The sequence below is a fragment of the Asterias rubens genome, chromosome 8 (assembly GCF_902459465.1).
Source record: "Asterias rubens chromosome 8, eAstRub1.3, whole genome shotgun sequence".
NCBI classification, from domain to species: Eukaryota; Metazoa; Echinodermata; class Asteroidea; order Forcipulatida; family Asteriidae; genus Asterias; species Asterias rubens.
In genome coordinates, this window is record NC_047069.1 from 2,339,046 (window position 1) to 2,355,619 (window position 16,574).

Sequence of the window (16,574 nt, forward strand, 5' to 3'; positions counted from 1 at the left end):
AAGATTTGTTTCAGTCCATAAAAGCAATCAATGTTCGTCTATTAATTAATTAATCAATTAGAATCTTGGCATCATGTGTACAACGTAGTACTTCATAAATTGGGTGCAGTCACTTTCATTGCAATGTTTAAACATCTCTATGGCTCTTGCAACACACTGCGGACCTGTATGGGTTGAGGACTCTCGGGGAGAGTCTGAGAAGACGATGTCGTGATGTTTGCATCTTTAATTTGTTTTTGAAAAATGGCAACTAGTAACTAATTAACCACATGACCCTCATTTGCATATTAAATTAGAAAATCTTTGCTGCACCATATCTCAAGAAGTATACAGCCGATTTTAAGACTGTTTGTTGCTAAAGCCTCTTTGGGGATTGGAAATTAATTTTGAAAAATCGTGACCTCAAGTTGACCCCTACTTCCGGGTCGACCGGAAGTGGGACCATATCTCAAGAACTGTACAACAGATTATAAAACTTTTTTCAGTTATAAACTCCTTAGGCATAAAATATAACTTTTGACAAACCGTGACCTCAAGTTGACCTCTACTTTCAGGTCAACCGGAAGTGGGACCATATCTCAAGAAATATACAACCGATTTTCAAACTTTTTTCAGTTATAGACTCCTTGGACATTCAAGATTAGTTTGAAACACATTTGACCCCATGTTGACCTTTGTTTCCGGGTCGACCGGAAGTGGGCCCATATCTCAAGAAGTACAAAACCAATGTTGAAACTTCGGTTATAGACTCTAAGGCAATAAATATTAACTTTGGAAAACTGTGACCCTATGTTGACCTCTACTTCTGGGTCAACCGGAAGTGGGACTATATATCAAGATCTTCACAACCGATTGCTTTAACTTTTTCAGTTATAGACTCCTTGGCATTGCAGATTAGTCTTTGGTAGCTGTGGGCCCATTTTCACCTTTACTTGCGGGTCAACCGGGAAGTGTGACCTAATACCAAGAGCTACACAACTTTTTTGAAACCTTTTTTTCAGTTATATATTCCTTGGGCAATGAAGCACATAATCCAAGCAAAACAACAAGGAACAGCTTCGTGTTTGTTCACAAACACTTAATGTCTAGTTATTATTATTATTCTTTGTTTCTCCCTAAATCCCATAGTGTTTGTACACGTTTTTGCGGCAGCCTAATCTCCTAAACCATAATACGAAAGAGTGAGTTTATTATACCAAATTGAAGCTTAGAACATAAGCTTAATTCTTATCGTAAAAAATGTTAAAATTGTTAATTAATAATCCCCAATTAAGCTTATGAATATTTAATTAGCAAACCTTGTTAACACCATATCTCAAAAAGTAGACCGCCGATCCTGAAACTTTTTTCAGCTATACACTAGTCAGGTCCTGTTAATGTGATTTCCGACATAAAATTCTGGACGACGTCACCATGACGTCATGTAATGCACGTTTTGTGTCTGTGCACAAACACAATGGCTCTTCAAATCTATACTTTAAACTGGTCAAAAACACAATAACTTCTAAATAATTTATTTGTTAGTTTCCTAAATACCATATTATGTGTAGAAAAATACACTGATTCTAATAAGATTTGTTTCAGTCCATAAAAGCAATCAATGTTCGTCTATTAATTAATTAATCAATTAGAATCTTGGCATCATGGGTACAACGTAGTACTTCATGAATTGGGTGCAGTCACTTTCATTGTAATGTTTAAACATCTCTATGGCTCTTGCAGCACACTGCGGACCTGTATGGGTTGAGGACTCTCGGGGAGAGTCTGAGAAGACGATGTCGTGATGTTTGCATCTTTAATTTGTTTTTGAAAAATGGCAACTAGTAACTAATTAACCACATGACTCTCTTTTGCATATTAAATTTGAAAATCTTTGCAGCACCATATCTCAAGAAGTATACAGCCGATTTTAAGACTGTTTGTTGCTAAAGACTCTTTGAGGATTGGAGATTAATTTTGAAAAATCGTGACCTCAAGTTGACCCCTACTTCCGGGTCGACCGGAAGTGGGACCATATCTCAAGAACTATACAACAGATTATAAAACTTTTTTAAGTTATAAACTCCTTAGGCATAAAATATCACTTTTGACAAACCGTGACCTCAAGTTGACCTCTACTTCCGGGTCAACCGGAAGTGGGACCATATCTCAAGAAATATACAACCGATTTTCAAACTTTTTTTCAGTTATAGACTCCTTGGACATTCAAGATTAGTTTGAAACACATTTGACCCCATGTTGACCTTTACTTCCGGGTCGACCGAAAGTGGGCCCATATCTCAAGAAGTACAAAGCCATTGTTCAAACTTCAGTTATAGACTCTAAGGCAATAAATATTAACTTTGAAAAACTGTGACCCTATGTTGACCTCTACTTCTGGGTCAACCGGAAGTGGGACTATATATCAAGATCTACACAGCCGATTTTATAGACTCCTTGGCATTGCAGATTAATCTTTGGTAGCTGTACTGGGCCCATGTTGACCTTTACTTACGGGTCAACCGGGAAGTAAAACCTTATAACAAGAGCTACACAACTTTTTTGAAACCTTTTTTTTCAGTTATATATTCCTTGGGCAATGAAGCACATAATCCAAGCAAAACAACAAGGAACAGCTTCGTGTTTGTTCACAAACACTTAATGTCTAGTTTTTAATGTAACCTCCCACGGACGTCCCCTGGGCGTCCCGCATTGAGCTTGAAAACACTTATAATGCAATGAAGCCGCACGGCGTCCCTCCTCAAACCGCCCTGGTTGGCATGTACGGTCGAATGTAAATGGTAAAACACTCAATCATAAACGGATGTTTTAACCAAATTAACCATGTTATGCTTTTCAGAGCCAACACTCACCCTAGGAGATTTGCACATGATTGTACCCGCAAGTTCACTGTTTATTTATAGTTTCATCTTATTTCTCCACACCATGCAAAACTTCAAACAATACTTATGTTATGCGAACTTTTAACTAAATAAAATACCTCCCGTATTGTTTGTTTTCAACAAAATCAACACAAGGTTTGAATATTTTTTGTAACATTGTTACTAGCAGTTAACAGTAGTAGTCTGTTTTGATATTTGCATATTTTATGGCTTTCCATACTTTTCCAACCTGGGTTGACAACAGTTCGGGCTAGTAGTGACGTTGCAATAAAGGGTCTATAACTAACACCTGTTTTAGACGGGTTCCTCAAAAGTTAAAAAGAGTGTTTAGCTATAGAGTCGTCTTGAAACCAACCTGTCAATCTATATTGTTGTTCGTTTTCAAAGAGAGCGCTAGATAAATTGAGTGATGATCTTTTGGGGAAGTTCGATTTGCGCCAAAAGAAGTTGGTTGAAAGATTTTGTTATCTGCTCTAATTTTGATGGATGATGCTTTTCACTAATCCCCAAACCAGGCAGCAGTGGTTTTGGTATCCCTTCATGGCAGATGAACTACTAAGTACGTTGGTCAATGGCATGGTTGGAACTACCTTAGTGGAAGGGGTTTTCCGTCTTCTGAACACTGCATGCGGGGCAGTTCTTGTGTCCTCCAGCTGTCGAGCCCAGGCTCTCCGTTGGATACAGACCACTCGAACCCAGAGTGTCCTAAAGAGTGTCGCTACATCTTAACGTATGCTGCACTTTAAACACATAGCGCAGGCCTTCGGGATCAGTCTGAGGTGAGGAGATGTACGGAGAACTGGGCAGGCGGAGGGGGTTCGTCATCATAAGCCGCCCTCAACTTTGTTTCAAGTACTGTCTGAAACGTCATCTCCAAGCAGCTGGCATTCCAAACATCACCTGGGAAGACATGGCCAAGAAGAGGCCCTAATGGCGTTCACTAATCAAGAGTGGGGCAGCGTCAGCTGAGGATGCCAAGGCAGAAGCTGCAGAGATAAGGAGGATGCGGCGTCACGAGAGCGGTCCATCCCGAGGAAGCATCTCTCCAACGCAGATATTGTGGCCGTCAAACATCTGCCAGGATTGGCCTATACTCTCATGAGAAGGCTTGCCAACTCAAACTCCGCAACTCAACCCCCCCCCCCCCCCCCGATAGTCATACTCGTTAGTGACAGCCTGTATAATTGGTGCTGTTGTAGGTTTGTAGCGGGAAGTGAAGTCCATTCGGTTTCTGTTCTACAGGAAAAATGAGAACATGAAGCAATCCGACGTTCAGGAAGTAAATCTTCGGGAAAATATAATTAGCTGTTGCACATTTCAAACCAACCGAATAGACATAATGGTGAAAAAAGGGGATTACACCAAAAGGATTATGGTACTATAAAACAATGAAAAAATAGTTAGTGGCCTGACGTTTCGACCCTAACAGAGTCTTTCTTGAAGGCTAATAATAATTCATTACTAGATAAACGGGTGAACTATTACTAATGTAGCAGAAGCATTAAAGTGGAACAAATGAACAATGGACAATGCTCAAGGGACACCGACTAGAAGTAAATTTTAATTCGATTTTCGGAGAAAAGAAAACTCAACTTCTAGAACGGGATTCAAACCTGTAAAATCGTGCCGGTATGGCAGGAAATTCAGTCGGGCAAAGACTATTTGTCTTCTTTCCCATCTCAAAAGCCCGGTTCATACTTCCTGCGGATGCGAAGCAAATTGTGAAGTCGCATCCTGGGGATGCGAAGCAAATTGTGAAGTCGCAAATTAATTTGTAGCCAATAATTTGCAAGGTTTTTTTGCAAGGGTTGGAATGTGCTCAACTCTCGCGAAATATTCGCATCGAGTGGGGAGCTGTGACGTCAAAATTCGCTTCGCATTTGCATGAAGTATGAGCGGGCTTTTTAGTGAATTGTTTTCGTCTGATAGCGTCCTTTCGCACATTCATGTACCTTATCGAGTACCAACAAACATCTTGTTCTATTATTCTCTTTTTAAAAAAGAGTCAGTTGTGGGGTCCAGATTGAACGAAGCAATACCAGGGCTACATGTAGACACAGTTAATAAACCGGTTGCAGTCTGGATGCTGATAATTACTGAGGGCGGACTAAGTCAGGTGAGTCGGTGCGGGCGCTGTTAGTGAGTTGGCCGCGCTGTGCGTGAAAGGAAAACGAGAAACGTCTTGCACCAAGACTAGCTCGCGTGTCACGCCCATGTTTAAACACTTTTTACTGGTGTTAATAATATCATCCGTGATGCCCCCTCGACCAATCAGAATGGATAAACTGTCTTAGGTATTTATGAATGGTTAATATCTTCCATTGTGTTAAGCAAAATTGTCACTTATTGAACATGCACGTATGCAAGTATTGTTGTTATTTAGTTGAAAAAAACTGTGAAAGATTACACAAAATACGTTAAGAGTTTTCGGGTAGCAACCATTAAGATTATTTTGAGAATTTTTCTCTTTTTTGTATAACAACGAAAATACTTATGTCTACCAAACTAACCAAAACAGAATAGGCGGGTATTTATACCGTTTTTATTTAAAATCAAACAAAATCATTTTGTAACAAAGGCCGACACTATCTATACCAAACACCCAATATAGAGTTGAAACGAAACTCATTTGAATTCCTTTGAAAATTCGTTAGTTCATGTAATATATAACTAGTCCAAAACTTATAGTAGCGCAAACAAAATATTTTACAAGCTTTATAGAGTTACCAGATTTTACAAAAGCCTTTTACAAAAGTCCGCTTATTACAAATTATAGCTGATATTATATATTATAGATAGCCTTATTCTATCTAGACTAATTTATTGTTCCGTCTGTAGGTGGTGGTCTAGCATTTCTCTTGTTTCCCACGGCATGTCTGAAGTCAAACGGTACCTTATGCAAAATTATATCGACATTTCGAAAACTTGGATCAGCAGTTACTTCAATTCTAAAATGTAAACTTATCACCTACAGATTTTTCTTTTGATTTAACACACGGCAAGTTTGTTTTATGCTGAGGCCATCCGCTGTGAACCATAAAGGGGGTAGAAGAGCACTATAGTACGTTTATTCCAAAAAAGCTAATGGTTGGCGAATAGCAATCTTTTTAAGAAAATTTTGATTATCTCTTTTTCCACAGTTCACTTTTCAAAAATTCGATGCCAACTTGACACCAACGGCCATCATTCGGATCTGGGATCCCTACAACCTTGTTAGTACCTCGTATCAATGCTACAGTTTGCTGTCAACAATCTACATGTGATTCAGACCTATTAGGGAGGTTTAGCTTCACGTTCCGCGAGCAACGTGAACGTGAACGTCAAACAATTGTGTCGTTAACCTCAAGTTTTAGCATACGTGCAGTTACCACTTTTCACGTCAGGTACAAACGTGCGCACAGACGTCATACGTGAGCATGAAATATTAAAGCCCAAAGTGGCGAGGTTACCCCGAAACAACACAATTTGTTGACATTCACGTTCACGTATTTGCCCGCGTACTGTGCAGCTTGCAGCTAAACCTCGCCAATATGCCCAAAGTGGTGACCTCAACAATACAATTTTTGACGTTCACGTTCACTTAAATACGAAGCCCTTTTTAGTTGAATGTTGTGACATTATTTAAATAAATGCTGTTTGATAGACCAAGTTTTCTACTACAATATACAAGAGGTTTAGAGTACGGTTAGACTACGTTAATTTACTGTGGTTTGAGCGAGCTCATGAGCCGTGGATTTTGCGTTGTGCACGGCGTGAAGTCGGGCTGTGTCAAGGGAGACCGGGAAGTTGTCCGACTCTAGCTGACAGCTACCCCTTCTAATCAAATAATTTGAAAGTGAACATTTCGGAATTTGCAGCTTGTTCAGGAGAGTTTTTTGAAAATATTGGCAGCAAAATCATTACAATGAGGGCAATGTAAAAATACACTTTCCGTGTAAAAACACATAACATCGTGTGAACACTCTCGTAGAATTTCCTATATTGGTGGGCTGTGTAACCATTACAACTGGCATTGTTCAGCCACCGGTAGAGTCTCAATACAAACTCCAGAATATTCTTCAGTGATTTAGAGAAAGAAAAGCCTCGATTGAACAAACAAATGCAACAATACTCATGTCTTTTTTTAACGCGCGCTAATACGCGGTACGCCGTGTTTGTTGAAATGTAATACCTATCTCAGGTCACGTGACGTCTGTAGTGCAATCGGTCTATTGTTATGATTTTACATCATACCACCTTTAAGTTTGGTAAACCAGCCCAGCAGAGATAAAATCATAAGTGACTCAAAGTAAAGCGAAACATTTTATAATAAAGTTATTGGTACGTTTAGAATAATAGTTCACCGTGGATTTGTTGGAATGACAGATTATTCATATTAATTAAATAAATAATAATTTATTCATTTATATTGCGCCCATTCCATAAAATGTACACAAGCGCATAACAAAATTGTGGCATTGTTCAGTGATTCATACTTGAGCCGAGGATGATTATCTTTTAATATTCTTGATGAGAATGCCTTGGTTTTGGTTAGTCACTATTATTATTGGATGTTGTTAATTTCCAATTGTCATCCACATTTGAGATTATTGTATCATTTTCGACCATGACGTCATCGACTTTCACAGACGATGCAAGACCTTCACCGAGTGACGATCAGCCACGATGAGGTCACCGGTAGGAGTAAACGTCATGTCTAGAGGTGCGTACAAGCCACGAGCTACACAGCCGATGTGCTCACCTGATGCATCGTAATGATGTATCTCATTGATTCCCCAGCCACCGCAATAAACAGACACATAGATGTCTCCAGCATCGTCGCAGAACACACCATAAGGTGTGACAGGTTTGCCGTCAATGGAGGTGCTGATATTGAACACCTCGTTTCCAATGAAATCCACACAAACTAGATTCATCTTGCCGAAGTGTGTGAATACCAGACGCTCCTTGCTGCTTATAGATAGAAAGCAGTCGCTACTTATATCATCATGATGTATTGTGGAAATGATGGATCCATCCATATTATGCAGAGATATGACCTTTCTCTTACAGTCAGCCACTGCAATCCGATCTTTATTGTCCACAGAAATACCACGAAGTAGACTCTTTGCCTGCCCCTCGACTTGATTCTGTGTGGGTCGGAACTGACGAATGTATCTCAGTTCTCTATCATAAACCTTTACATCCTGTCCGTCAGTAACCAGGAGCAGGTCATCAGAGGTCACGGTAAAACCAAAAGGTTGTATTAGTTTACCGTCCTCTGTTCCACTTTGACCACCTGTAGATTTGTAACTACCCTTTGATGTAAATGTGGATAATAGACACCGTGTTGAATCAATAACGACAATGTCACCATTGCTAAAACAAGCAAGGTCCCTTGCAAACTTGAACTCCCCCTCACCTTCCCCTTCTTTACCAAACTCTGTCTTCACCTCCCACTTCTCCTCCTCTAGTATTTCACCGAGATCTGCATCAGTGACGATATTATGACCTTTGAACCCGATGAATGACTTGCTATGCTGCACTGTTTGAAACTGAAGCTCTTTGTGGAAGTCTAAGTTGTGCATAACTTTTGGCTTGAGGTCCAGCAGCTCAAAGTTATCAGCATGTTGCATCAAGTCATTGACTGAAGCTACGATCTGCTCTGCACGGCTAATCTTATCGTGATTGCTGCTCTGTATGCTCTCAAATCCCTTACCTCTTTCTTGACCGATTTGTGTGACTCTTTCTTGAAAGTGGCGAGATGCATTTCTTATCTTAGTGATTTCCTCTTCCTCCTTAGCCACAATATCTCGAAGAGCCTGGTCGACCATGAGCTGTAATCTACGCTGTGAGTGTTTGATAGAGTCGTCCACTTTTTGGAATTGCTTGCGACATTCATCAAACTTCTGCAAGGCTTCATCAACAGCTAGACGATAAGATCGAATGGAATCATTGATTTCAGAGAGATTGTGGTTGGACGCTCGGTGATCGAACACCGCACATTTGAGACACACAAGTAATTCACACGTGTCGCAATAGAAACACAGTTCCTGGTCAGTGTGTTTCCGGCACGTTTGTGTTTCAGTTTTGTCCTTGTCTTTGGGTCGCACATGTGACGAACCGACAGCATTAACGATTTGATGATGACTGATAGCTTTTAGCCTTGCGTGGTTTTCCAGACATGTCTTGCAATAGTTTGCATCACAGTCGACACACCGTGAGACGGCTTCAAGACCTTCGTCGCATCCTTCGCAAGCCAAGACAGGAGGGTTAATGTCCTCCTTCTGACCTTCAAGATTAATGACGTCATCAATAAGCGAGCTCAAGAAAAAGCAGCTAAGAAGACCCGACAATCCCCCATCTGGGATTGATGTTTCCTTTTTACACATTGGGCAAATAATAATATCCGTCTTCGGGTTCTGTTTGTCTATAAGTTCCTGAAGACATTTTAAGCAGAAGCTGTGAAGACAGTCCAGGATTTTCGGATCGGTGAACCGACTCAGGCAGATTGGGCATTCGATGTGTACATGTCTAATCTTGCAAGTGGTCTCAGTGTGTAAAGCAGCTTCAGCCATTTTGATGAGAATTGGCTCCTGTTACCTGATGAAATAAAACAAGGACGTGTTCGTTTTACAATCAGGGAGTGAACAGTAATGGAGACTTTTAGACGCTAGGTGGCAGCACAATAACTGATTCGTAAAAGTATACTGGCCTCCTAGGATAAAGACAGGCATTGGTTTTATAAACCCATTGATTACAATGTCATGATAGCATTGGATATGAATGTGTTATGATTGGTCCGAAGTGATGTCAGCTTACACTTCCAATCGTCTGCATGCAGAGTGTGCATAGTGTATGTACGCCGTTGTTTTATTCATTATGTAATGTGTATATGTACGTGTGCGTTGACTGTGAATCTCCCTGTGAAATGAATGCGAGGTTAAAGGTGCATAAGGCAACATCCGGTCAGGCTTGTTAATGGGGTTATGCACGAGCATCGAACACTGATCAGTATAATAGAGATCAGTGTTCTCGAAGTGTGACGTCAGACAGGTTAGTTCGTATACTCGAAAACAAGTGACCACGACCAGGATTTTTGAACAATGGACTAACATGACTTATCGTGGTATTTGTATGGTGGACATGAGTAGAATATTAACAACAAGGTTCTTAATTGTTCTCTTTTATACTTTAAACCAAGAATAACACTAACGCCCAGCCGGCAATCACAATGTTTAGCAAGGCCATTTTCATTTTGCAAAGGGTACTCCAGTGGACAAGTCTATGTAAATGTTTTGAAGATGCACCAAGGCCATGACCGGGGGAGCAATGGTTTTATTTGCACGTTGTTTCGGCAGAATTATTTTAGGGCACTCCGAGGGGCAAACCCTTTGAGAAAGTAATGCCACCGAGAACGTACATAATGGCTGGCTCACACTGTAATATATAAGGGGGTACGGCAAGCTACGTTAAGCTGCGATTTACAATTTTGATTTTACCGAAGACGGCCGCAAAAATCAGTCGCGTCAAAATTGACTATTTATACGACCCATACACACACGTCTAAAGACTTTGAGTCACGTCATCGTCACCGGCAACCAACCGCCAGCCGCCGTTCCTTAACGCCCACCAATCCGCCGCCAGCCGTCTAACCTCGTTTCTTGTTGCCGGGCTCCGCCGAGTTTCCCCCTTTTGCCGTAGCTTTGCCGCCAACGTTTGGCGATTTTCACGTTCGCGATCACCTTCCGTCTTTGTCTTTTGCCGCTACTATATGTCAGCCAGCTTGAACATATTTCGTTTTGAGGGCAAAAAATATGGTAAAAATGTTGATTTTGCAAGTTCAAAAAAACATATTCTAATGCACGTTCTAAAAATAGCACAAGGGTAAAATTAATAGCAATATTTTTTTGTCTCAAGTAAAGCTAAGGATGATACTTTGTAGTGATGTAAAAGGTTTTATGAAATATTTTTGTTTTTTGGTGGGGTGGAGTTGTAAATATTAACTTAAAAAAAAGTTTTTCAGACCCCAAAATCGGCCTAAAGTGGCCTAAACACAAATTAACTGTTACCATGGCAACGTGTTATATTATGATTTGAAATGTAAATGCTGTTTATTTAGACCCCAAGTCCCTACCATCCACAAAGTATAAGAAAAATATTACCATGGACACGTATGTCGATATTATGTGAAAAGACCCTTAAAAAGGCATTTTTCACGTTTTTTGGAAAAACGTTTTGAGGCATTACTGTCACAACAGGATACAATTGCCCACGTTTTTGACACCAGATATGGAAAGACCAATGTTGGCCCTAATCACAGCCGAAAGGAAAACTTTCTGAGACCCCTGGCAAGTTGACATTTTGGGGTCCAAAAATAGGGTAAAAATGTCGATTTTGCAAGTTCTAAAAACATACTGTAATGCATGATGCAAAAATAGCACAAGGGTGATATTTAAAGCAATAATTTTTTTTCTCAAGGAAGGCCAAGGATGATACTTTGTAGTGATATAAAAGGTTTTTTGAAATAATTTTGCATTTTGGTGGGGTGGAGTTGTAAATATGAGCTAAAAACCAGTTTTTCAGACCCCCAAATCGGCCTAAAATGGCCAAAAAACACAATGAGCCGTAACCATGGCAACGGGCTATATAGAGAATTGTAAATGCAATTTTGTTTACTTGCACCCCAAGGCCCTTCCACCCACAAAGTATAAAAAAAATTAATTTTTTGACCGTGAGCAACTATGTCAATTATTTACCTGAACTGACTCTTAACACTCTCCAGTCTACCCGCAGGTCACTAAATTTCGTTTCTTTTTACCTGCAAATTATTCATCGTTTTTCGTGCGTGACCTCTGAGTATATAATTAGTCAAAAGGGCTTCTGGAATTCGCTCATGTTCGGCCTTTTCTGAAAAGTCTTTACCAAAATAATGTACCAGTAAATTGAAACGAAGAGCATATAATGTCGTTATGTATGAACAAATCGGTGCAACTCAAATTTCAAAAAGAAAAAAAAAATGTACGTAAAAAATTGCTTCAAAAAGAAAGAAAACAAGTCACAAAAACACGGCAAATTTTCCCGTTATGAATGTCAGCAACAGTCCCCAATTAGTATGAAAAACCACACAAACCCCCGCAGATAAAACCCGGCAAATAAGCTTATTAACGCATGGGTTGCGGGTAGAGACTGTCTCGTGTTCGTTCTCGTTATCGAGGCCTGTGTGACCGGGCCTTAAGAGGCCTTCTATAGGATATTACCTGTGTTGATCCTAAAAAACACAACTTTCGAAAACATCGCCAAACCTTGTTTCTTATAGCTTTCAAACAATTTGTCAGATCAGGATTCATTGGAACTAATTAAGCGTGTACTGTTTAGATTTAATGTACACTGGTTTGTGTGAACTGATTCATGTACTGTTACACACATAACGTACATTATGGTCATGTTCATTAAAGCCGTTGGACACTTTCGAAACAAAAACAAAATAAAAGTTCACAGATTTATAAATTACTTTCAGGGTTTACAGAAGGTAATGGTGAAAGACTTCTATTGAACAATTATTCCATAAAATGCTTTACTTTTTTGAGAAAACATTAAAACAGTATCAATTCTCGATGTCAATTCCAGATATCGAGATTTACGGATTTATTTTAAACACATGTCATGACACGGCCAAACGTGCGGAAATAAGGGTGGGTTTTCCCGTTATATTCTCCCGACTCCGATGACTGATTGAGCCCAAATTTTCACAGGTTTGTTATTTCATATTTAACCCACAACTGTGACGTCATACTATTGTTAAATCGCTCCATTATTTTGCACGAATGGCGCGATGGGTACAACTATTCACCCATTATGCAAACGGGTGAAACTGTCATAATAAAGTTAAGGAATAAAGTAAAAGACGTCAATGACGCCACAGACCATATTGTTTTGAACACAGGTTAGAGCTACGCATGTATTACAAAATGATCGTACAAACTTTCCACAAGGTAACAGATACATTGTTAAATTATTATTCAGCTGTGATGTAAAAAAATTTTTAGTTAACTACAACAGCCATTTCAGCAGGTCTTAAAGTCAGATAAATCAACTTCGTTTTAACCAGTACTTTTTTAAATTAATTCAAAATGCTTAATTTGTCATACACAAAAATGGTAGTGGTAAACTCCCTCAAAATTAAATCTGCAGAGATACTTCTTCCAATATCATTATAAAATAGCAGGAATTTAACTGAAATTGTTGATCATTAAGTTAGCTTAAATTTGTTAATTTTGTTAAGTTATGTCAGAAATATCTTAAACTACAGGCTTGTACGGTAGGTCACTTCTTTTATCTTAACCATTGGTTTTTTTGTAGACCGAGCAAGTCGGCTACAACATCATCCGTGTCATAGTCACTTTCTATCACTTCACTAAATTTACCTTGAGTCAGGAAAACAAAAAATTCTGCTGCCACTTTAGCTCCCAATCCATAACGCCACTGTCTATGGAACGAGCGTATTTCCTTGGTCTTCGTCCATGTACCATGTTCACGCACCACCAGTGGTGTTCACTGGTGAAAAGGCTTTGGCCCTACGTAACACATACAAACAATTTGCCTGTAACAATTTTAACAATATCGCGCCATTCGTGCAAAATAATGGAGCGATTTTAACAATAGCATGACGTCACAGGTGTTGGTTAAGTCGCATAATGCCCTCGGCCGGTTCGCGCCATTCGTGTGTACGAATGGTGCACACCTGGGGCATTATCCTTTACATAAGTTGTGATACACGAAGTGTGGGCCTTTGGACAACACTGTTTACCGAAAGTGTCCAATGGTTTTAAGACACCATAGCCTAGTGCAAGTAAGTCCTTCCTCAAGCTGTAGATGTGACTAATGCTCACTGCGTACACTTGAACCTCTTTGATGAATGGGAAGTGGAAGATTGTCGGAAACAGTAATGGATTCTGTGCGGTAAACAACGTTAAAGTTTACATTACAAAAACAGTGCACCTCCTTCGCCAACCTACAAAATGTTGTACTTCCGCATGGTTTGGGCTTAAATCACACGGCCATGAGGTATGCGTTATAGTAGTAGTTTCTCACAACTGGGAAAACCCCACATACCCTAACCACACATCGTGTTCGTCATGGGTCGATGGTACAAAGGTTCATATTGCATTAAAAGTGCACCTATTTCAACCATTGCGATAGTGTGTGCTACATATGTAGTTTTCCTCACATCAATGGCTGATGTGTTTGTTCAAAGGGCAAGGAACAGCTGTATAAAGTTTGTGGAACTTGATGTGACAAAAAAGAATGAATGAATGAATGAAGACTTTTAAGGGGATGTCATATGTTAGTGTTTCCTAAAATATACATGAACTTCTAAAACATCGCTCGTTTTTGTCTCACTGCAACTTGTCAGATCTTGTTTCAAGAGCGTGTAAATGCAATACAAAATACTGGTTTGTGAGAAATGAATCATGTACATTCATCGTAGGGTCATATTATGTTATCGACCCTCAAATGTTTTCGAACTCCAAATTTCATTCCCGTTTACCGCAAGACTGTGCAAGCTCCACCGGTGACAGAAGCTCTGCTGTTTACTCACGGTCTGTATTTTTATCAGGCTTAATCATGCCAAGAATAAAGTTTCCTGTGGTAGGTTATGCTCAAACATTTATAAAATGATTATATTTTTGTACATATCACTAATGCATTATTATGCCCACAATCAAATGAGTCAAAGAAACATCATCCAACCTCGAAAGTTCAAAACAAAATTATCATCTTGGGATTCTAAGGCGTGCTAATATGGGGGGAAATTTAAGTATTTTAAGTGAAAATGATTTTTTGTATTTTTTATTAACTGCAGACTGTATAAATTCTGACAAACGAAGCAAATAATATGTCTACATTAAAGAGAAAACATAACAGATTCGTTTCTTATCTCCTGAAACAAAAAAATGCTGGTCTGAAATAGGGGAACACCGATTGTAATGAAGTGTTTGTGCTTCAAGGGGGATGGGGGTGTTTTACTGTCGTGCCTTGTGATATCTCTGGATTATAATCTAGTAGCCATATGTCTTAGGACAAAAATGTAATTAAATTTGTTTAATATTAATTGAATGAGATTGTTGATTAATTATGCACGCCATAATAGCTTATATTATTTAATAAAATGCCAACAATGAAAGCTTTGAAAACATATGACGCCGCTCCAATGTCGTGTATGCATTAACACTGTAAATGGCGGACTATCTCTCGCAACGTAAAACCAAAGCTTTTAAGATTTCAACACACGATGGAGTGCAAATGTCATTGTAAAAAGGTTGGATGGATGACTTAAAAAAATAATTTGTTTTTTTTATTTTGAACAGTTTTCCTGTTACTGAAAACCCATGACACCAGGATACACACATAGCCAACGTGTCAGTTATTACACGTCTTAGATGGTCATGTCCATTAAGACAACATAGACCCTCAGTGCAAGTAAAGTCCTACCTCAAGCTGTAGATGTGACTAATGCTCACTGCGTACACTTGAACTTTTTTGATGAATCGTAAGTGGTAATGGCCGGTAACAGTGATGGGTTCTGGTCGTTAACCAACGTTCAAAACGTAAAAGCAGTGCACCCCTTCGCCAACTCGACACCGATGTGAATGTATACAGTACAAGTATTGATCTAATCGGCATCCCGTGCGCAATGCAATGGTATCAATTTCTCACAACTGGAAAACCCCACACGTATAGTGTTGCACTGCATTCTACGGTGGCGTGTTGCAACCATTGCGATAGTGTGTGCCGAGTTAGTCATTTCAATGACATTCCGTACTGTGTTTGTGGAACGTGTATTGTGACGTTTGCAGTCTGAAATATTGACCCCAAATATTGGATACTTTGGTTGGTTGAACATTGAATATAACTGGTTGATTATTTGGCTAAGAGTTCATCAGCAGGTTCCAAAAGGAACATGACACAACTAATTAAAATTCTAGCTTCCCGATCCCGCTAATTGGGGCAGTTACCTTTCAATTTTCGTTTTTCTTTCATCACCCCTCCCCGCAAATTCCACTCAGGTAGAACATATACATTTGTTTGAAACACTTACTATTATTGTTGAATAAGTTTGAAGATTGTTGATCTGGTATAAAGACTCATTGAAAAGCTTCTCAATGTTCACCAAAGCAGAAACTTCACTCCGAGTGCTTGATGTGATTTTGTGGGGGTAATTTATTTCTTGGGAGTGGAAGGGGCGGGGCATTCTAAAGGGATAGATGCAGATCAAACAAATCCCGTATTTGTACAATACTTTATACAATATCAATTAAGATCGCAGTACGATTGTACAGCACAAAGGACTGGTCTCAATTAATGCAAATGATACAACAACTACATGGAAGTATTTGAGTCAGTTGTTGTAAAGTTCAATTATATTTTGATTTTTTTTTTAATACATTCTATTGAAAAACGGAAGACTGGAAAAGTTACTCCAAAAAACTAACAAGAAACATAATTATAGTGAACATAAAACAAAGTGCTCAGGAAAAATGATGGAAATGGTAAACAATATCTATCTTTTAAAAACTACTTTTCTGTTATAAACCGCATTTTAAATTGTGCTTTTACTGCTGCTGTGCACTTGGTATATATAGAACACCGTACCATCCGACATCATAACGCCATGAACTGTGTGCATTGAACATAACCTTCCAATATCGT

The 16,574-nt window shown here is 39.2% G+C and overlaps 1 protein-coding gene across 2 annotated transcripts; it reads right to left on the bottom strand.

Moving 5' to 3' along the window:
• Window positions 1–5,410: 5,410 nt before the first annotated feature.
• Window positions 5,411–15,496, bottom strand: LOC117293642 (E3 ubiquitin-protein ligase TRIM71-like). Of its 2 annotated transcripts, none has more exons than XM_033776024.1 (2): window positions 15,357–15,496; window positions 5,411–9,464 (listed from the first exon to the last, which is right to left on the bottom strand). In XM_033776024.1, the coding sequence occupies exon 2, from the start codon at window positions 9,437–9,439 to the stop codon at window positions 7,505–7,507; it is 1,935 nt and encodes a 644-aa protein (XP_033631915.1). In that variant the 5' UTR covers window positions 9,440–9,464; window positions 15,357–15,496; the 3' UTR covers window positions 5,411–7,504. The 2 variants fall into 2 exon arrangements, 1 of the variants encoding a protein (XP_033631915.1); XR_004519447.1 differs by lacking the exon at window positions 5,411–9,464 and adding an exon at window positions 13,729–13,816.
• Window positions 15,497–16,574: the final 1,078 nt, after the last annotated feature.